Source organism: Paroedura picta, chromosome 7 (assembly GCF_049243985.1).
Source record: "Paroedura picta isolate Pp20150507F chromosome 7, Ppicta_v3.0, whole genome shotgun sequence".
NCBI classification, from domain to species: Eukaryota; Metazoa; Chordata; class Lepidosauria; order Squamata; family Gekkonidae; genus Paroedura; species Paroedura picta.
Genome location: NC_135375.1, coordinates 101,629,433 through 101,650,426, shown reverse-complemented (window position 1 = coordinate 101,650,426; position 20,994 = coordinate 101,629,433). Strand labels below are relative to the sequence as shown.

The 20,994-nt window shown below is 50.3% G+C and overlaps 1 protein-coding gene across 4 annotated transcripts in view; it reads left to right on the top strand.

Moving 5' to 3' along the window:
• Positions 1–19,950, top strand: part of PTPN6 (protein tyrosine phosphatase non-receptor type 6) — a 46,640-nt gene extending 26,690 nt beyond the window's left edge. For all 4 annotated transcript variants that reach the window (XM_077345751.1, XM_077345752.1, XM_077345755.1 and 1 more), the window contains 11 exons: positions 237–353; positions 3,697–3,810; positions 5,333–5,429; positions 7,822–7,901; positions 8,002–8,151; positions 8,806–8,937; positions 10,576–10,730; positions 12,432–12,499; positions 13,298–13,449; positions 14,784–14,881; positions 16,238–19,950. In XM_077345751.1, the coding sequence (XP_077201866.1) occupies positions 237–353; positions 3,697–3,810; positions 5,333–5,429; positions 7,822–7,901; positions 8,002–8,151; positions 8,806–8,937; positions 10,576–10,730; positions 12,432–12,499; positions 13,298–13,449; positions 14,784–14,881; positions 16,238–16,364 (1,290 nt within the window). In that variant the 3' untranslated portion in view covers positions 16,365–19,950. The remainder of the gene's footprint in view (positions 1–236; positions 354–3,696; positions 3,811–5,332; positions 5,430–7,821; positions 7,902–8,001; positions 8,152–8,805; positions 8,938–10,575; positions 10,731–12,431; positions 12,500–13,297; positions 13,450–14,783; positions 14,882–16,237) is intronic.
• The last annotated feature ends 1,044 nt before the right edge of the window (positions 19,951–20,994 follow it).

Genomic DNA, 20,994 nt, shown 5'->3' with positions numbered 1-20,994 from the left:
AGAAGAAGAGTTGGTTCTTATGTGCCCCTTTTCATGTTGGTCCCGGTCCTGATCCAGATCAAGCCTTCATGTGCGCAGAATTCCTGCTGCGCGTCTGCTGACAGTCCAGGCAACTGACACGGAGAGTTCATAAGGTGTGACTTGACTGTCGAGTGCCATAGCACCGTAAGGGTAATCATAAGTGAGTGTGAAATGTGACAAAGGGCACAAATAACAACCGTTTTACTGTCTTTCAGAAGGGGAAGTACACCATCGGAGGCCCAGAAAAATTTGGCAGCCTGGCTGACTTGGTGGAGCATTTTAAGAAGACAGGCATTGAGGAGGTGTCTGGATCCTATGTATACCTCAGACAGGTAAATACAGAGAGGCATGAGCCATTGTATTGTCTTCAACTGCTTCTCTTTGTAGTTGGTGTAGTTTAGAAGGCCAAGTTGGTGTAGCTGAGAGCTAGCGTGGTGTCGTGGTTAAGAGCGGCAGCCTCTGATCTGGGGAACCGGGTTTGATTTCCCCCTCCTCCACCACCTGCAGCCAGCTGTGTGACCTTGGGCCAGTCACAGTTCTCTCAGAGCTCTCTCAGCTCCACCTGCCCCACAGTTGTGGGGAGAGGAAGGGTAGGCTGTCAGCCACTTTGAGACTCCTTCAGGTAGTAAAAAGTGGGCTACAAAAAAAAAAAACCTCTTCTACTTCTTTGAAAACTTTTCTGCTTTCTTTCTCTCCTTAGACACTAGTTGTCCTGGTTTTTCTCCCTGCCCGCTCCTCGGGACTAGCTGCTAACAAGAGATAAGAGAACTACAGATGAGCAATTCCAGAGGGGAGGGGCCAGCAGCTTAGTGTTAGAGCATCTCCTTGGCATGCAGAACCAAGTTCAATCTCCACCACTTCCAGTTACAAGGACCAGATAGTAGGTCAGGGGTTCCCAAACAGGGCTTCCTGGATCCCTGGGGATCTGTAAGAGCTCTGCAGGGACTCCCTGGCCTTCCCCCTATATCCTGCCTTAATGGACTCAGCCACAAACTGTTCCCGGCACTGTACGTGAAGCAGGGAACTGGACACTCCCATTGACCTGGGGCTGGCTTTCTTGCCTGGTTACTGCACCTGGAAGATAGGGGGGGTAGCCTGGACACTTACTCCTGCCTCAGACTGCCTCTTTTCTCTCTTCTCTGTCCTCCTCGGGCGTGGCAGGGAGGCGTGGCCAGCTGGCATCACTTCTGGCCTGGTTCCGGGGCTCCTTGAAGCCTGGAAAATATTTCAGGGGCTCCTCCACGGTCAAGCGGTTGAGAAGGCTGCAGTAGGTGATGTGAAAGACTTGTCCCTGAGACCCTGGAGCAGCCTTTCTCAGCTTTTTTACCCCTGAGGACCCCCTGAAACATTCTTCAGGCATGGAGAAACCCCAGAAGTGGCAGCCCAAGGAGACGATACTGACCTTGAAGGGCCAACAGTCTGATTCAGTTTAAGGCAACACCATGTTTCAGCCACCTTAGTGTGTCGCAGCAAAAATTCGCAGGAGTCTAGTGGTGCCTGAAAGATTAGCCCCCAATTTTATTTCAGGGGCTGGTGCCAGCTTCATCGCATGCAGCCGAGGAAGTAGGGTCGCAGCCCACAAACATGTGGGATTGAAATCTTGTTTGTCTTTAAGATGCCAACAGGATCCTGTGCAAAGAAGGAGAGGACCCCAAAGGTTAGGGATAAAACCGTATATAGAAAAATAGAGACAATGAATGATCAGGGCTCAAAGGAGAGCCTGAGGGGCGTAGTGGTTAAGAGCGGCAGCTTCTAATCTGGTGAGCCGGGTTTGATTCCTCACTCCTCCAAATGCAACCGGCTAGGTGACCTAGGGGCAGTGAAAGTCCTTAGAATTGTTCTCATAGAGCAGTTCTGTCAGAGCTCTCTCAGCCTCACCTACCTCCCAGGCTGTCTGTTGTGGAGAGAGGAAGGGAAGGCCACTTTGAGACTCCTTCGAGTAGTGAAAAGCGGGGTATATAAACAAACTCTTCTTCTTCTACTTCTTTTTCAAAATCATAAAGAGTATCTTACTATCTACTTGGCACGCACAAATCATTTCATTGTGTTCACCACTAATGCCAACAAGTTCAGCCTTAATGTGCTTTGATCCCACTGAGCTTCATCAGAGGTCAATGTACAGATACACACAGTTATACAGAAAATATTTTCAGTTTTCAACAGAGGGTGGAAAATGCATGCCTGACAGAAACAAGGAATTAATGCTGCTGTTACCCCTATTAAATTATATAAATTCTAATTATACTATTGACTTCCTTCTTCAGTCTTCTCTAGTTGGTTCTGGTCCCACAACCTATTCCTATCGATTTGTTACGCGCCAGGCAGAATTCTCAGCAAGCAAATATATTTCTGTTCCTAATAAATATACATGGATGTCATCGAAATATACAGCGCAGCCTTCATGTGCATAAAATATTTAATTACAAGCCTCCCCTGGGTATTGGGAAATCCTGCTGTGTGTTTCTCTGTGAAAAGGTCCAAAGCGGGAGGGGATTTTTCTATTCTTACAGGTGACTATATACCCCAGGTGACTATAGATGACACAATCACCTGTAATCACAATCACTCTCGCCTTCAGTTTGCTGTGTCATGCAGAGGTGGGAGGGGGAAGGGGAATGGGTTTTGTTTTTTTTTGAGAATCTGCTTTTTGTGCAATGTGAAATGCGTACAGCTCACCTATTGAGCATAGTTCTTGTCCAAAGGAAAACTTACGGGATCCTATGCATTGTTCAGCAGAGGACGCCAGCAGTTTAAAGATCCTATCTAAGTTTCTCTGCCAGTTCTCAGCATATTTAACTCAATGTGGTCATGGCCCATTATGAAACACACGAGGTTCCCTGGAGACCTTCCTTCCAAGGACTGTGACTGGCCGCGCTCTGTATCTGCTTAGCTTCAAGAAGAAGAAGAAGAGTTGGTTCTTATATGCTGCTTTTCTCTACCCGAAGGTGCCTCAAAGCGGCTTATAATCCTTCCCTTTCCTGGGCTTTCAGGGCATGTCCTGGCACGAATCCTCAGTGTCCTGGCTCACCTTTTTGCATGAGGCAAAGCCTATGGCAGGAGTAGCCAAACTATGGCTCTCCAGATGTCCCTGGACTACATTTCCCATTAGCCCCTGCCAGCATCATGGGCTCATGGCAAGGGCACGTGGGAATTGTAGTCCATGGACATCTGGAGAGCTACAGTTTGGACATCCCTGGCCTATGGGATGTGGGTGCTTTTAAACCAGCCTTTAAAGCAGTCTTTCTCAACTCTTTTACTGTTGAGATCCCCCTGAAACATTTTTCAAGCTTCGAGAAGCCCCACAAGTGGTGTGATCCTGCAGAATATGGTTGGGAAGCACAGCTGTGGACACGCCCACCAGGGGCCCCTCCCCTCCCCACCCCCTCCAGGCCCATCACTGGCCATTTTGGAAGGGGGTGACTTGGCTGACATGACTATCTATGATTATATCACCCAAAAAATGTTTAACAAATTTTAAAACGTATTAATTAATCCCCACACATTCAGGAAACCCTTCCAAGGGCCATCAAGAAAGCCAAGGTTTTACAAAATTCTGGCTGAGCAAGCCTGCTGTAGAGTCTCTGCTTTCTGGCCCTGCCCTTGGCTTGAAGGAGAAGTTTCTTTGTACCACCACCCTCCTCCTCCTCTTCTTCTCTCCTTTCTTCCCTTCCTTAGCCTTTCAATGCCACCCGGGTGAATGCCGCCGACATTGAGAACCGAGTGCAAGAGCTCAACAAGAGAAGCCAATCGGAAGAGGCAGCCAAAGGTGGCTTTTGGGAAGAGTTTGACGTGAGTGGAGGGGAGCCTTGGGGAGAGCTTTCCCGTGGGGCCTAGTTCCCACCCCAGGGTCAAGGGACTCTTGCTGTGTTTCCTAGGGAGGGCAACTCTGGAGTAAGAATTCCTGGAGAGCTGAGAGCTCATAAAGCTGGGGCAGGGGGAGCTCAGCAGAGTATAATGACACAATCTCCAAAAACAGCCATTTTCTCCTGGGAACTTGATCTCTGGAGCGCAGGGTTGCCAGGCCTACCAGTCTGAGTGGGGTTCCCCCAAATTCCAGATCTCTTCTTGCCCCCAAGCTACCCCCCCCCCCCCCACTCACCTGAACCTGGAAGACCATCACAACATGCTGGCATCACCCGGACGTGACATCAGCCCATCAGGGTTATTGGTGTGTGTGTGTGTGTGGGGGGACGCTCTCTTTTTTAGCAAAACTCTATGGTTTTATGTAATTTTTACCATAGGGTTTTGCTCAAAAGCTAGAGTGCCCCTCCAACATCTAATGTGCTGATGTAACTTCTGGGTGACGTCCACATGTCGTGTTGTGTCCCAGAGTCCTTCTGGTTTTGAGGTAAGCTCTTGGAACGCACCCCCAGCCTCCTGGCAGCAGCATGGGTGGGCCTGGAAAGCCTACCGGAGTGTGGAGCATAGATGTAATTCCCCAAAAGCTCTAGGTCCCCCCTGGAAGATGGCAACCTTACCATGTTCCCCACCTATCTCTTGGAAGTTCTCCTGTAGCATGCTGCCCATGGCAACCCCCTCTCAAGGGAAAAGTCTCACCTTCTCCAGTTTCCATGGAGGGCTACATGCAGAGCCACGGCCTCCCTCTAGCTTGGGGTGGAAGAATCCCACACCCGAGTTAGGGACTCTAAAGAGAGGGTGTAGTTGTAGGGAAGAGGCGGTCTGGGTTTGTGAGCCTGAGCAGATTTTCTTAAGGAACTCTTCCAGGAAGACTCACAGAAAACATTTCAACTGGAACTACGGGCATGCCCACCCATGCTTATCCAACTTAATTGTTTTAATTATTATTTCTTTAACCCTATGCATGCAAACGACTTTGCAAAACAAGTGAGCAGAAGGACAGGACCCTGCTCCAAGGGAATCACAATATAAAAACAAGGAGGAGACAAGGCAGGGAATAAACCTTTTAAATAAAAATTACCAAATATATAAGAGGGGGTGAAGTCACAGTGCCCGGGAAGGCCCCTTCCCTGTCTGGCTTGAAGGGTGCCTTAAGAAGCAGCGCATTTCCTTGCTCGCTGGCCGCTCCCAAGAGAGGTTGCCATGCCCAGCCTGCAGAAACGAAAAGACCTTTTTGCGATCACCGTGGGGGGCGAAGCACCAGACCGCTGTAAGAACACATGCGACATCCAGCAACGCCCCCCCTCCCCTCCACATGACCAGTTCACACTTTTGTACTTTCAGATCTCCGTCTCATTTTGTTTCCCCTTGCAGTCCGCCCACACCCCGGTCCTTTGGCCTTTAGTCTGGCTTGGTGGTGTTCAAATGCCCTCCTTCCCTCTTCCTCTTTCAGAGCCTGCAGAAACAAGACTCAAAGAACTTGTACGATCGGCACGAGGGGCAAAGGCCGGAGAACAAGAGCAAGAACCGCTATAAGAACATCTTGCCCTGTGAGTCTGCGGGGAAAGGCTGGGCTAGAAACTTTCTCCCTGAGGTGGCAACTTTCTACTTACAGGGAGGAGAGAGGGTTAAAAAAACACACACGGAGGAGCATTCTCTCTCTCTCCCTTCAGTCTGTAATGATTTCTTCTTCTTCTTTTTGGTATAATGGTTAAGAGTCGCAACTTCTAATCTGGAGAGCTACATTCAGCCAGCTGGGTGACCTTGGACCAGTCACAGTTCTCTCAGAGCTCCCTCAGCCTCACCTACCTCAGAGGGCGTCTGTTGTGGGGAGAGGACGGGAAGGTGATTCTAAACGCTCTGAGACACATGAGGCCTTCTGGGTGACCTCAGCCTAGTCTCAGCTCTCTCAGAGCTCTCTCAGCCACACCTACCTCATGGTCTATGTGTTGTGGGGAGAGGAAGGGAAGGTGATTGTTAGCTGCTTTGAGACTCCTTCGAGTAGTGAAAAGTGGGGTATAAAAACCAACTTTTCTTCTTTATTGAATTGTTTTGAAAAATAGATTAAAAACTGGAGGAGGAAAGAAAATAAAAGAAAGGTACAGATATAGGGAGAAAAGACTTCTGGTTTTACCTACAACAAATTTTAATAAAGTTACAGATCCTTCATTTACTTTATGATGATAACCAAGCCCTCCTTTCTTTCTTATTCTCCTCCCCTTAATCATCAAAACCACAAACCACCAGTCCATTTCTTTCCTTTTCATTTAGAAAGCCTACTAGGGGGTTCCAGTTAGTGATAAACACGGGTATTGTCATTTCTTTAATCAAAGAAGTCAGTTTATCCATCTCTGCAAATTCCAGCATCTTCACCCACCAGCCCCCTATTGTGGGTCCTGTTCAACTATAACGATTCGTTCTTAACAAAACTCACGATGCACGAAGCTGCCATATACCGAGTCCAGCGATCAGTCCACCAAGTTCAATGACATCTTCTCAGATTGGCAGCAGCATTCCAGGGTCTCAGGCAGAATGTCTTTCCCATCATCCACTGGCCCTTTAACTGGAGATGCTGGGCAGACACTCTGCCACTAAGACCTTCTGGATGCTGAGCAGAGGTTTTACCACTGAGCCACAGGCCCTCCCGTTGATTTATGTGCTCTGTTCTCTTGCATGAATAGATTCAGCCAAAAGAGTGGTCAAAGAACAGGTGGGCATTTCTGAATAAGGGCGAAAGGCAGCTGAGGACAGCAGTCACGTTAAGAAAAGTACCGACCCTGCCTAGCTTCTAAGATCTGATGTGATCAGGCTGTGCCCGGGGTGGTCAAATTGTAGCACTCCAGATGCCCATGGACTACAGTTCCCATGAGCCCCTGCCAGAAGTGGTCCTGTAGATCCAGGGGTCCCAGACCGTTTACGGGTTTAGAAGAAGAAGTAGTGTTGGTTCTGATATGCTGCTTTTCTCTACCAGAAGGAGTCTCAAAGCAGCTTACAATTGCGTTCCCTTCCTCTCCCCAGACACTCTGTTAGGTAAGTCAGACTGATATTTCTGAAGAAGAATTGGTTCATATATACAGCTTTTCTCTACCCAAAGGAGTCTCAAAGCTGCTCCTTTCCTCTCCACACAGCAGACACCCTGTGAGGGAGGTGAGGCTAAGAGAGCCCTGATATTACTGAAGAAGAGTTGGTTCTTATCTGCTGCTTTTCTCTAGCCAAAGGAGTCTCAAAGCAGCTTACAGTCACTTTCCCTTCCTCTCCCCGTGACAGGCACCTTGTGAGGTGGGTGAGGCTGAGAGAGCCCAGATATTACTGCTCGGTCAGAACAGCTTTATCAGTGCCGTGGGGAGCCCAAGATCACCCAGATGAGGCATGTGGGGGAGGAGTGGGGAATCAAACCCGGGTCTCCAGATTAGAAGTCCGTCTCCTATCCACTACATCAAGCTGGCTCTTTGACCCTTTAAATATAAGGATCAAAAGTCTCCAATCTGGAACCAGTGCAGCTGAGCCAGAGATCCGGTGTGATACGGGCTCCCCACTGAATTCTCTGGAAAGGACTTGCGTTCTGGACTGGTTGGAGCTTCCGAATCCACTTCAAGGGCAGCCCTGCATAGAGCATGTTCCAGATGTCTAGTCTGGAGGTGACCATTGTGCAAATCACAGTGACTAGGTTGGGCGTCAACATATATGGCACAAGTTGTCGCGCCTGCAGAAGGTGGTAGAACACCAGGTGGGCCGGGCTCCTGACAGTGGTCATAGGTGTTCAGCAGACCCCATCAAGAGCCGGGAGTTGCACCGTGTCTCTTTCAGCACGCCGACCCAGCTAGAGGACCTCCGTCCGTGCTGGATTTAACTTCAGCCGACACCGCTAGAGCCAGCCCCCCACGGTCTCCAGGCACTCAGCCTAGAATCTGTTGTGATCTCGCTCTGTCTATTCTGTTCTAGTTGACCACTCTCGAGTCATCCTGCAAGACAGAGACGTGAATGTTCCCGGGGCAGATTATATCAATGCCAATTACATCAAGGTGAGGAGGAGGGGCGCCCCGGCCCTTCCGAGGGGCAGGGAAGGGGTGGATCTGCCCCGGCCCTTCTCATTCCCGCCCCCCCCCGTGTGTTCCCTCGCAGAACAATCTCTTTGGCCCCGAGGAGTTCAGCAAAACCTACATCGCCAGCCAAGGGTGCCTGGATGCCACCACGAAGGATTTCTGGCAGATGATTTGGCAGGAGAACTCACGCATCGTTGTGATGACCACCCGGGAAGTGGAGAAAGGAAGGGTAAAGAGGGCCAGGGAGGGGCCCATCACTTGTAAACTCTAAATCTCACCTGTCGTCGTCCCCCCAACCCTGAGCTCCCACCTGCTTTGTTTTTCATTTCCTCTTTTAGTCTGTGCCTTCCAAAGGCATGTGAAAAACTGCCCTGGAGAAGTTTTGCTAGTCTGCAGCCATTTCCTCCGGGGGAACTGTTCTCTTCCATCCAGATATGAGCTGTAATTCCAGGGAACCCCCAGGTCTCACCTGGGGACTGCCATCCCTATATCAGTAGGGATATCAGTAGCCCTCTTTTGGCTTTCCCCCGAAAATCCCCGGATCCTGTCCATAACCCCCACATTTGCTTTTAATTCCACAACCTCAGGATCCGCTGATCCCCGCCTCCCACCAAGAAGCGCTCGTTGTCTTGTGCATATTGTGTTAAGTGTTGTTGGATCAGCTCCTGGCTAACGGCAAGCCTATGAACAGATGCCTTCCGAAATGCCCTGTGGTTAATGACAGCCTCGCTCGGGCCTTGCAGACTTTCCTCCTAATCCTTCCAGCGTTTCACCGACAACGGAATCTGCCCATTCGCTTCCTGTTTTTCTGTCAGCGAAGGTAGTCAGGCTAGCCGACTTCTTCCGGTCCCCCGGCAAACGTGTCCCGTTTTTCTCCAAACAGAACAAGTGTGTCCCCTATTGGCCAGAGGTGAAAGGCAGCAAAAAGTATGGGCCCTACATGGTGGAGAACGCCAGCGAACACGACGCCCTGGAGTACAAACTCCGACACCTCCGTCTTTCGCCCATCAGCAACGTGAGTGAGGCAGGAATCTCCATGAGGACATGTGGGAAGAGAAGGGGAAGGGAACAAAGGAAAATACCCGTTTGGCAAAATAGCCACACGGGGGGCTGTTTTGCGTTTATGAGGGGCAAACTCTTCCTCAATCCTCCAGAGGTGGAATGGAAATTGGGATTCCCCAGGGCACTCGAGAGGCTATTTCCCATGCAATATGCATTCCTTATTTTAAAAAATCATCATATATTTCTCATAAAAATGTAACACATGTCCATCTGCATAGACAGGGTCTTATATGTTCACTCAGCAGTCAATTCTGTCCAGCAGAAGCTCCATTTCTCTTTGTTGCTTCCCTTTCAGTTCCTTTGTTTCAAGGCCCGATTAAGCGGTTCCATTCCGCCCGGTGATCAGATTCAAGGCAGGCAGAGAGAAGCACGTCTCCACTCAAAGAGTAAAAAGCCTTGTGGCGTGAGCTGCTGCCCAGGATGGTTGGCTTGAAAAAGGGGTTTAGACAGATTCATGGAGGGGACTGCATGGAACTTCCCAGAAGCAGTAACCCTCGGAATGCCAGTAGCTACTGCACAGATGCCATGGTCCTTATTGAATCATAGTTGGAAGGGACCTCTGGGGTCATCCAGTCCAGCCCCCTGCAGAATGCAGGAAATTCACAACTACCTGCCCACCCACAGTGACCCCAATTCCATGCCCAGATGATGCCCCCTCCCCCATACCAGAATCACTGGCCAATCTGGTGTGGAAAAAAATTTGCCTGCTGATGCCCAGGTGGCAATTGGCATTTCCCTGGGCATGCAGCGAAGGGCCACAAGAGCCACGCACTGAGGCAATCCCTTCTGCCCACCCACTCACCATCTGCCTAAATCAGGGCAGCCAAACTGTGGATCTCCAGATGTTCAATGGCTACAATTCCCATGAATCCCTGCCAGCACATGCTCATGGGGCTTGTAGTCCATGAACATCTGGAGAGTCGCAGTTTGGCCACCCCTGGCCTAAGTTCACAGAATCAGCATTTCTGTCAGATCTAGCTTCTGCTTAAAAACTTCCAAAGAAGGAGAACCCACCACCTCCCGAGGAAGCCTGTTCCACTGAGGAACTGCTCTGTCAGGAACTTCTTCCAGATGTTTAGCCGAAAATTCTTTTGAATTAATTTCAATGCATTTGAATTTTGGCTGCTTGTGGAGGGGTTTGGCTGGCGGGTCAGAGACTGGCTAGACTAGGATCATTTATGACCTTTGGGTTCTTGAGTTCTAGAATTGAAGTGGAACATGGGTTGCTATCTGGTGTGGGCTGGCCCAAGAGTTCCTGTAAGACTTCTGTTCTTTTTGGAGTGCTTCTACCCTGTGTGGTAGGTGAGACTTGGAGAGCCCTGAGAGAACCGAGACTGGCCCAAGGTCACCCAGCAGGCCTTATATGTCTCCAAGGGGCTTCCTCTCTCCACACCTGACACCCTGTGAGGTAGATGGTGCTGAGAAAGCTCTGAGAGAACTGTTACTGGCCCAAGGTCACTCGGCAACCTTCACATGGAGGAGCAGGAATCAAACCTGGTTCTCCAAATTAGGGGACAGCAGAAGGGGGGGATGAAAGATTAAGTGAGGTCAGTGGATTGCTGGATCAGGCTGTGTTGTGCTCACTCTCCAGGGCGAGGCTGTGCGAGACATCTGGCACTACCAATACCTGAGCTGGCCCGACCACGGCGTTCCCAGTGAGCCCGGCGGGGTCCTGGGCTTCCTTGACCAAGTCAATCAGAAACAGGAGAGCATCCCGGGAGCTGGACCTATCGTGGTGCACTGCAGGTGGGTGAGCACCCGTGAAGTTGCCTTCTACCAAATCAGACCATTAGGGCCGTCAAGGTCAGTATTGTCTGCTCAGACCGGCAGCTGCTCTCTAGGGTCTCAGTCAAAGGCCTTTCCCATCACCATTTGGTCGTTTTTTAACTGGAGGTGCCGGGGCTTGAACCTGGGACCTTCTGAGTGCCAAGTAGATGCTTTCCCACTGAGCCACAGCCTCTCCCCACTTCTCATCCCCTCTGAGTGTTCTAAGGTGAAAAGACTTGCAAGTTTTAGTTAGTTTTTGGAATTCACTCCCATCAGATGCAGTGGTAGCTGCTTGTGTGTTTTTTTTAATGCGGAAAACAAGTCGATCAAGGCTGGCGATCTTTCTCATACTTGTTCATCCCGCCGTTCTTCTTCCAAGGTGCTCAGCATAGCATCCGTGGGTTTCTCTTCCCTGCTTGGTCCTCACAACCATCTTGGGAGGTATCGGCAGCCTTAAAATGGGATTTTTAAGTTGTGGATTTTTTAAAATTGCATTTTGACGGCTGTTGCGGCCTTGAGTTCTGTAAGGCGGAAAGATGGCTAGTCGATGTTTTCAAATAAAAAAATTAAAGGAATGTTGGTCTGCCACCCAGAGTTCTTCCTGATTTGCATGGGGATTTGAACCTGGGACTCCCAGATCCTTGTCTGAGACTCTGATCGCTGTACATCAAACTGGCTGTTGGTCAATCTATCAATGAGTCAACCAATCAATCATCTGTTATATACTGTCTTTCTCCCCACTCGGGACCCAAAGCAGCTTACGTTGTTCCCTTCTCTATTTTATCTTCACAACAACCCTGTGAGGCAGGTTAGGCTGTGAGTGTGTGATTGGCCCAAGCTTCAACCAGCAAGCTTCCATAGCAGAGCAGAGATTTGACCCCCTAGTCCAGGGATTTCCAATCAGGGGCTTCCCTGCCTTCCCCCTATAGACTGCCTTAATGGACCCAGCCACAAGCTATTCCAGGCATTACCATGAAAGCAGGGAACCGGCTGCTTCCATTGACCTGGGAGGGGGGTGTTCCCGCATGGTTACCCCACTGGAGAAAGTGGGCGGAGTCTAGCTGCCTACTCCTGTCTCCTTTCTCTGCCCCCCCAGTCCTCCTCGGGCGTGGCAGGGAGGCGTGGCCAGCCGACATCACTTCCGGCCCGTTTCTGGGGCTCCCCAAAGCCTGAAAAGTATTTCATGGGCTCCTCCTCAGTCAAAAGGCTGCCCTAATCTAGCCCCATTCATCCCTCTCGATTCCTCCAAGTTAACATCCAGCTGGCTATGAGTCATTATTGCTTGTTGACATGACGATGATAATTGTGGTTTTAAACCACTTTAATGTTGATTTGTTAAACGTATTGGTTTATTGAGTTTTCTGTCATGTAAACCGCTCTGAGACAGTATCACTGGGAGGGGCGGCATATAAATCCCCAAATTAAATCAAATAAATAAATAAACCACAGCTCAGAGGAACTTCCATACGCAGAGGCAGTTAGTCCTCTGAATAACAAATTCTAAGAGATTTAAGAGATGGCCTATGGCCAGTGGCAGTCATGCTCCAGGGGCATCTGGTTGGGCTCCATAGAAAACAGAGCCCTGGATTAGGTAGCTCTCGAACAGATCTAGGAAGCTGATTCTTTCCATCCAGAATACCTCACCACGCTAATTATCTACTTTTGACACTCTCCCCACAGCGCTGGGATAGGCCGTACTGGGACCATCATTGTCATCGATATGATCATGGATATGATCTCCACAAAAGGTAAGGTGATTTCTATCCTGTTCTGCTTCCCGGGGTCTGTTCTATTTCCTCAGTGGTTTCTCCGTCAGAAGCCTTAGACAAGAGTAGCCAAACAGCTTTTCTGTGAAGTCAATGGGGAGGGTTTGAACCTGAAGACAGAACTCATGGAATCCTGGAACCATAGAGTAGGAAGGGTCCCTGCAGGCCATCTAGTCCAACCCTCTGCTCAATGCAGGATCAGCCTAAAACACCCACAATAAATACCTGTCCAGCCGCTGCTTGAAGACGGCCAGGGAGGGGGAGCTCACCACCTCCTTAGGCAGCCGATTCCACTGCTGAACTACTCTGACCGTGCAACTTGTTTTCCTGATATCTAGGCGGTATATTTCTAGAACATTTGGCCAAGTGAAGCATCTGCGTTCATTTTTTTCCTCTTGAATGCATTCCTTCCAGCACACACAAAGGAATGGATCACCACATGATTTCTTTTTCTTTCCCTTGACAAGGATCAAGCTTTCTAGCAATTAATGATATCACACATGACAAAAAGGGTATTTCGTCGGTTCAGTTACCCCTTAACCCTTTGGCTCCGCTCCTCACAATTGTGGCCCCTTCAAATGCGTCAAGGCTCTCGAGGGGACCATACGGCCCCCGTTGAAAACGGCTGATCTACAGTCTCTGTTGCACCAGACACACAGCCACAGAAAGGTTTGGGGTTCTAGCATGTTCAGGATCAAGCCCTGCTTTGGGAGATATATCAGATTCCTCTCCCCACCCCAGTGACTTCACCACCCTTCTCCTTCTCCCTTTCTTCCCCAGGCCTAGACTGTGACATCGATATCCCGAAAGCCATCCAGATGGTGCGTGCCCAGCGCTCAGGCATGGTCCAGACGGAGGCGCAGTACAAGTTCATCTACATGGCCATCAGCCAGTTCATCGAGACCACCAAGAAGAAGCTGGACGTTATGCAGGTCTGGGGTAGGGAGATGGTGGCCCCCCCATGCCGGCATTCAGCCCTGTTAGCAGGGTCTTCCTGTGGGCACTCATGTGAGGTGTCCCTTGGAGACAGGCACTCCCCGGCTCTGAGTGCACTGAAAGGCTGCAGGAGGAAGAGGGGGCAGTGGCTGGACCACATTCCAGTTCTGGCAGTACGGCTGGAGACGTTGCTTTGGGAGCCACCTTGGTGCAGTGGCTAGGAGCAGCAGCCTCTGATCTGGAGAACTGCCTCTGATCCCCTCCTCCCCCCAGTCACAGTTCTTTCAGAGCTCTCTGAGCCCCACCTACCTCACAGGGTGTCTGTTGTGGGGAGTGGAGGGGTAGGTGATTGTAAGCCCTTTTGAAGGCCCCTTTGGGTAGTAACAAGCAAGGTATGAAAAACCTGTTCTTCTTCTCTAATCTGGAGAACCAGGTTTGATTCCCCACTCCTCCTTCAAAAGCAGCCGGCTGGATGACCTTGAGACAGTCCCAGTTCTCTCAGAGCTCTCTCAGCCTCACTTACCTCACAGTCATGGGGAGAGGAAGGGTAGGTGATTATAAGTCGCTTTGGGATCCATTCAGGTAGGGCCAGTGTGACGTAGTGGTTAACAATGGCAGCTTCTAATCCGGCAAGACAGGTTTGATTCCCCACTCCTCCACATGCTGGGCGACTAGTCACAATCCTGTTAGAGCTGTTCTCACAGATCAGTCCTGTGAGGGCTCTCTCAGCCTCACCTCCCTCACTGGGTGTCTGTTGTGGGGAGAGGAAGGGAAGGTGATTGTAAGCCGCTTTGAGACTCCTTCGGGAAGTGAAAAGCGGGGTATAAAAACCAACTCTTCGTCTCTTTCTGAGCATCTTGGATCTTCTGTCCAGGCTGCACAACATGCACCCCCACCCCCCATCTCCAGTGGAGGGGAAGATGTCTCAAAGTGTAGCTCAGAGCATAGCACAGAGCGTCAAGGCCAGCTGAACTGCAAAGCAATCCCGGAGGCACCTGTCGGAGAAGCAAGCCCTCTTCTCACCACTGGTAGGGCCATTGTAGGCTCCGTATAGTGCCGATCCAGACACCTGCCACCCTGTGACTCAGAAGCAAAAGGAAGCTGCTCTTTTGGCTTCCTTCCAGGTAGTTTGGGCAGAAGAAAAGGACCAGCGTGTTCCCTTCCTTCTCCTCTGACCACACGTGCAACTCCTCCTGCACCTCTTTGCTTCCAGTCTAATCTGGGGCCTCTGAGGCCATGCAGTGGCACCATGCAGTCCACCGTGGCACAGTGCCAGGCCCGCATCGCTGTCCAGGTACGATCCCCTCCTGTCCTTTTTTCTTCCCTACAGACCCAGAAAGGAAAGCTAAACGAGTCTGAATACGGGAACATCACCTACCCTCTGGCCCAGAAGGCCTACCATGAAAAAGTATCGCGGAAATCCTCAAAGTAAGTAAGAAGGCAACCGGTGCATCCGCTTATATATCATTCATGTTACCGTGGCCAAACTCTGGCTTTCCAGATGCCCGTGAACTACAATTCCCATAAGCCCCTGCCATCACTGGTCGAGGCTCATGGGAATTGTAGTCCACGGGCATCTGGAGAGCCGCAGTTAGGTCACTCCTGCTCTCCAGACAATAGAATCAGTTTCCTCTGGAGAAAATGGCTCCTTTGGAGGGGGGACTCAGTGGCATTGGACCCTACTGAGGTCCTTCCCCTTTCCAGGTTCCGCCCCCAAAATCTCCAGGTCTTTCCCAACCCAGAGCTGGTGACCTTAGGTGTGGCCTGTGGGTATTGTGGGGCCATGAGGGGATGGGTGTAATGTCCTGGGGTGGGAAAAACCCTCTTGATTCACCTTGCTTTGGGGCAGCTTGTAGCGAGCACTGCATTGACCAGCATCCATCACATCACCAATATTAGGGTTTCCGACCTGTGAGGGGAGGCTCCAGCCCTCAAGGGTTTACAGCCGCTCTCCAGACCACAGAGATCAGTTCCCCAGGAGAAAATGGCTGCTTGGGGGGGGGGATCCAGGGAACTGTACCTTGCTGAGGCCCCGCCCCGCTCCAAACCCTGCCCTCCTCAGGCTCTACCCCTAAACCTCCAGGTATCTCCTAAGTGGGGGTTGGCAACCCGGCACTAACTCTGCTGCTCGGTTGAAAGGCCCAGCAACTTACGCGTAAACTGTGGCACTTCATCCCCTCTCCACCCTTCAAAGTAGTGGAGCAGGACCCAAACTGGGGACCGATAAGCAGTTCCCCTGGCATTTTGCTCTCTGTTGGAAAACTGAGCTGGCCCCCAGGCTGCGGACTTCACCGTGGCTGCTCACCGTGGCATACAAGCCGGGGAAAAACTACATGAGGCTCAGTAAATCTTCCAGTTCACAGAAAAAACCCAAGTTCCTGCTAGAGGTTGCCGTTAAGCACAACCTCCATTCTGTTTCCAGGAGACCTGGTGCTCCGTATGAATTTTGGGGGAGTGTGCAATCATTATTACAAGCTGAAGAAGTTTCAAAACGAAACTAGACATCTCCAGGGGGGTCTAGTCTTGTTTCGATTTTATTACAGACCGAAGACCAGAACTTCTCTTTGTGCTTAATGTTAACCTCTAGCAGGAACACGGGAGTTCTTCTGCGGCCTGCAAGATTCATCGATCCACATGGGTTTCTGCCTGCCTGTATGCATCCTCCCCTGTGTATTTCCACCTTGCTATGTTGATACGCACCTATTCACCCTGCCTCTTTCCTTGGGGGTTCCATTGTGTTCAGCTCAGCCTTCTTTTCCTCTTTTCACCCCCTCTCCCAAACAGGCCGAAGGAGGAGCCCTCCCTCTACGAGAACCTAGAAAACGCCAAAGGCAAGAAGGAAGGGAAAGAGCAAGGGCTGTTTTTTTTAGGGAAGGAGAAGAAACTGAAGGGCTCCCTGAAGAAAAAATAGCCCCTGCGCAGCATCCTGGCCGGGCAGCCAAGTTCACTGGGGGCACCTGGAGCGGCCCCTTGCCCCTGGCCCAAACTCCCCCCCCCCTCAGGTATTTTGGACTGCGGACGCCCAGCCCAAGAGGTGGAGGATCCAAACAACAGGCCAGGCTGCCTTCGTTCCCACAGGAGGTGGTGTGTCCTGGTGGATCAGATCTACTGCCTCTCTCTTGCTGGCTGCATGCCTACACTTGAAGGCCCTGGGCCTCCTCTCTTAACGCCACACGTGCCTGATCCCTGGCTTTCTGTAGGCCTCTCTGCTTGTCAGCGGGAGGTTGGGGGTGGTCTGGCATGCAGCTCTCCCCTCTGGCCCATGCACACACCGTGGCCGTCAGCTAGGGAGACCAGCCTCCAGGTACAAGCAAAGCAGGAACACAGAGTGCAGGAAGCATGATTTCTTTTTTTATATGAGTCTCCAGGTGGGGCCTGGAGATCTCTCAGTATTACATTCGATCCCCAGGCAACAGGAAATGTCTGTTTTAGAGGGTGGAGTCTACGGCATCGCATCCTGCAGAGGCCCCTCCCCTCCCCAAATCCCGCCCTCTCTAGGCTCCACCCCCAAATCTCCAGGGATTTCCTAAGCCAGAGATGGCAACCGTCAGGAATTCCGACAAGCTGGCTTTCTCCTTTTAACTTCTGTCCTCACCTTCTTGGGTCCCTTCGGGTCTCAGTAAATCCATTACAGCCCTGATTTTGAAAGGCAGCTGCTTCCCCCCTGCTCTAAGGCTCTGGGCTCCTTTCCTCATCAGTTGGATCCAGCTCTTATTGAACCACAAGATGGCTCGCCAAAGAGATTCATTTGCCCTCCTCCCACCCCCCCAATGATCCCCGGCATTTTGGAGCCAACAGGCACTTTAGAATTCTGACATGTGGTGGGCGGAACCCCAACATGGCCGCTGCAGGGGGTGGAGCCCAGCACCAAATGTCTGCCCCAGAAGGTGGAGCCAACCACAAAATGTCAAAAGAAGGAGGTCCTGCATCGCTCTGTTAGTAAGTCCTCAGCCTTTCAAGCAGAACGTTAGTAAGTCCTCAGCCTTTAACACGATGCCTTTTAGAATGAATGTGCTGTTTTGAGAGACCGTCTCACACGCGCCCAACTTACCTTCGGTCCTGCAGGGAAGTCAATCAAGTCTCCTGGGACCAGTTGAAAGTCCGGATGGACAATAGCCCCATGTGGCTCCACCCGCTTTCTATAAACGCAAGAAAGGTGTCGGTGGGCAGCGTGTGGAGGTGCTTTTGTAGGGCTCCCTTTGTCCTGAATGTCAGGTGTTAGTGAGAAGGGTGGTCTGTAAGCCTCCAAATCAATAAATATTTCCGCCGATGCCTTGGGCAGGAGTACAAATGGAGGTGACCTGGGCACAGCTTACACAACTCTAGCTACATCCCACCCCCACGGTCCACTAGCCAAAACAGCCCTTGGGCCCAGAACATTTACCCACGCCTTCCGCTCCTCTGGCACCCCCTGCATTCCCATCAAAACAGTGGCAGGCTTTTGCTCTGTTCATACAATTGCAGGCAAAGGCAATTTCTGCTGGTCTCCCACAATCCCATGCTGGGGACCCCCCACCAACCAAAGGATGAAAACAGTGTTGAAAAAAGATTCCAGCAGGTCACTGTATTCAGCTGAAGCAGCAGAATGAGGTTTGAGTCCAGGGACACCTTTGGGACCAACCAAGTTCTATTCAAGGTACTGAGGGCCAAGCCCGTTCCATTCAGGAATGCGACGGGCGCTAGATTGGGGGGTGAGGGTGGAAGAGCTCTGTGGATGGCCTCTCCCTCCCCTCAGGACCTGGAAAGGCTGCAGGCAGCTGTTAGGGAACTCACCGGTAGGGGCAGCTCTCACACGGCAGGGATCTGCAGCCTCCGAACCTCAGAGGGAAGTGGAAGGAGGAGGGGGTAGTCAGGGGTGGGGGACGGAAGGCTGGCTGCTGGACAGACAGGCAAGCCCGTTGGAGGAGGAGGCACTCAGGGGCAGTTCAGCCGCCCTGAGTGGGTATAAAGCGCTGAGTGGCACTTGAGCCATGAGACACGCTCCTCCTCCAAGGCCTTACCAGAAATATTAAGTGGAGCAGATAAGCTTTTGTGTGCAGGCAGACTTCTTCAGATAAAACATAATTTCCTCAACCATTGCATATATGTATTTGAGGACAGGGGAAGTTAATTGCCAGGAAGGGCTGGCTAGAGTGAAGAAGCATAAAAAGACCATAGCGAGATTGGGTTAAGGCAGTAGCCGAGATCTGTGGATTGCCGTAAACAGGCATGCAAACACAAGAGTTAACAGATATGAAAAGAAGTTTGAGTCCCATGGCGGCCCAAAGGTCAATAAAGTTCAACCCATCATCAAGAACTGGGCGACTAGGAATTTTCAAATGCACAGTCCTTCAGATTGGAGCAGATTTCCTTTAAATGTTACATAATATAAAGGGGGGGGGGAATAGTTGCCAGTAGGGGCTAGTTAGAACAAAAATGCATGAATAACCAAGTAATAAATACAGCTAAACTGGAATAGGACACTTGGTAAGACGTAAATATTAGCAAATTGGCGTACAGATGATAAAGGAAATAAAAAACACTTAGCATGTAGTGAGATAAGAAGCCGATATCTCTGTTAAACCCACAGCAAAGCTTGTATCTTGAATAGTGATGAAAAAATCCCTTCCACCAGCTGCTTCCATTAACAGACTGGATTGATCCCTGTGGCCAGAAGATCTCATTAAAAACAGAAATGGCCTGTAGGTCCCACCGGGTTACCAAACCCAGCTACCTAGCTATGGCTCCTTTAGTGAAGTGTTGCTTTTGAGGCTCTATTTGTTTCTGTTCGCAGCAGGGGTCAATAAACTATTTGAGCCTGTGCCACATTTTTAATTTTGAGAGGATGACCCCCTCCCCCGACACCTACTCAGGGAGATGGAGCCAAATCCAAAATGGTTTCTGTAGGAGGAGGAGCCAAATGGAATACCTCTGCATTCTCTTTCCTGGGGAGAAGAAAAGACTGAAGGGGAGATGAAGCCAACCACTGATTAAAGAAAATTCAAATGCATGTCAGTCCTCTTGATCCTCCAATGGAAAAATCCTTTTATTTGAAAAAGGGCAGCTGCCACCAATAACAAATCTTTCCTTAGAATGGCCCCGCCTACTTTCTGAGCAACTTTGTGGGTACCAAGGGAAGTACTAGTGGGCACCACGTTGGGGAACTCTGCCCTGTTCTTTCTTTCTGTGGCTTGGGTGAATGTTCACCCCACAATCAATCCAACTTTGCTCTGAGCTCCACCAGTAGTTCTTGGCCACCCTCTTCAACCCCACCTCTGTCTAACTGCCAGGCCCATTCCGCACAAGAATCAGTGTGGCCAATTGCTTACACTAAGCAATTCCGGAATTTAAAATAGTGGAATTTGGCGTTATGCATACCTGCCTTTGTAGTTGAATTCAGTAGCGTTGCCAGATTTTCCTGCTGCACTCTGTAAATAACGGAGCCTCTCCCCAATAGAATGAATTGTTTTTCTTTACACTTTGTAAATAAATCAGAATCTTTTTGTTTGAGTAATAAATTGCGTCGTCGTGCTATTGAATTTCAGGTGGTGGGACTTGGAAGAGGGGGCAGCCCAGGATATTTGTGGGGGACCGGGATTTGGGGTGTGTCCAGTGACTGCTGAAAGGTTATAGGGGATAAATGTGGATTTGGGTTTATTTTGAAAAAATTGAGTTGTATTCTTAATTACTGGAATGAAACCTAGCCCTGTTGGGAAACTGATGAGACAAATCCTTCAGATCAATGAAAAATATAATTGGAAATAATAATAATAAATTTTTAACCCGTCCTTCTTCAATGGCTCAGGGCTGGTAACATTGTCATATTAAAACATTCATATTAAAACATTCTAACATCAGATTAAAACCGCCCTTAATTTCCCAGCGCAGATGTTAAGTGCAGTGAAACCTTGGCTGATGTTTTGGGCAGGGAGGATGGCCATTTCTGGCCTCAACAGCTCTGGTGGAACAGCTCTGTTTTACGGGGTTGGTCCCAAATTCCGCAGGGCCCTGATCTCTCTGGGGAGAGCATTCCACCAGGCAGGGCCAGGGCTGAAAATCTTCTAGGTGAGGCCATTACGGCCGGACACTGGTGCAAATTCTCAGTTCTGTGTAGGGAAGGTCGCTGGAATCCCTCACTAGCCCTTCCAAGGCAGCAGCCTCATAAAGTGCAGCAATAACAGAAAAGCTTTTCAGACGCCTCTTGGATAACACATCTCTCCCCCCCCCCCTTCCCCATCCATCTCTGCAGTCTACTGGTCAGTTGGAGGGCAGCAAAATCCTCCCCCCTCTCCAATTATACTTAGCTAGACACTGCCCTCTTGTGAGCAATGGTCGTATCACATGAGGCAGAGTCACTGAAGAGACAACCCCACGAGTCGTCTAGGGACGGTGATACCCAATCTTCCCAGTATGGTGACCCACAAGTCCAAATTTACTCAGTGTGGTGATCCCTCCAGGGCTGGCCCAAGGGACTGTTGGCACCCAAGGCAAACAATGGCCTCGACAACCATCTAGTTCGGTGTTCCGTATTCTGCACTGGCCAACCTTGCTTATTGACTTAC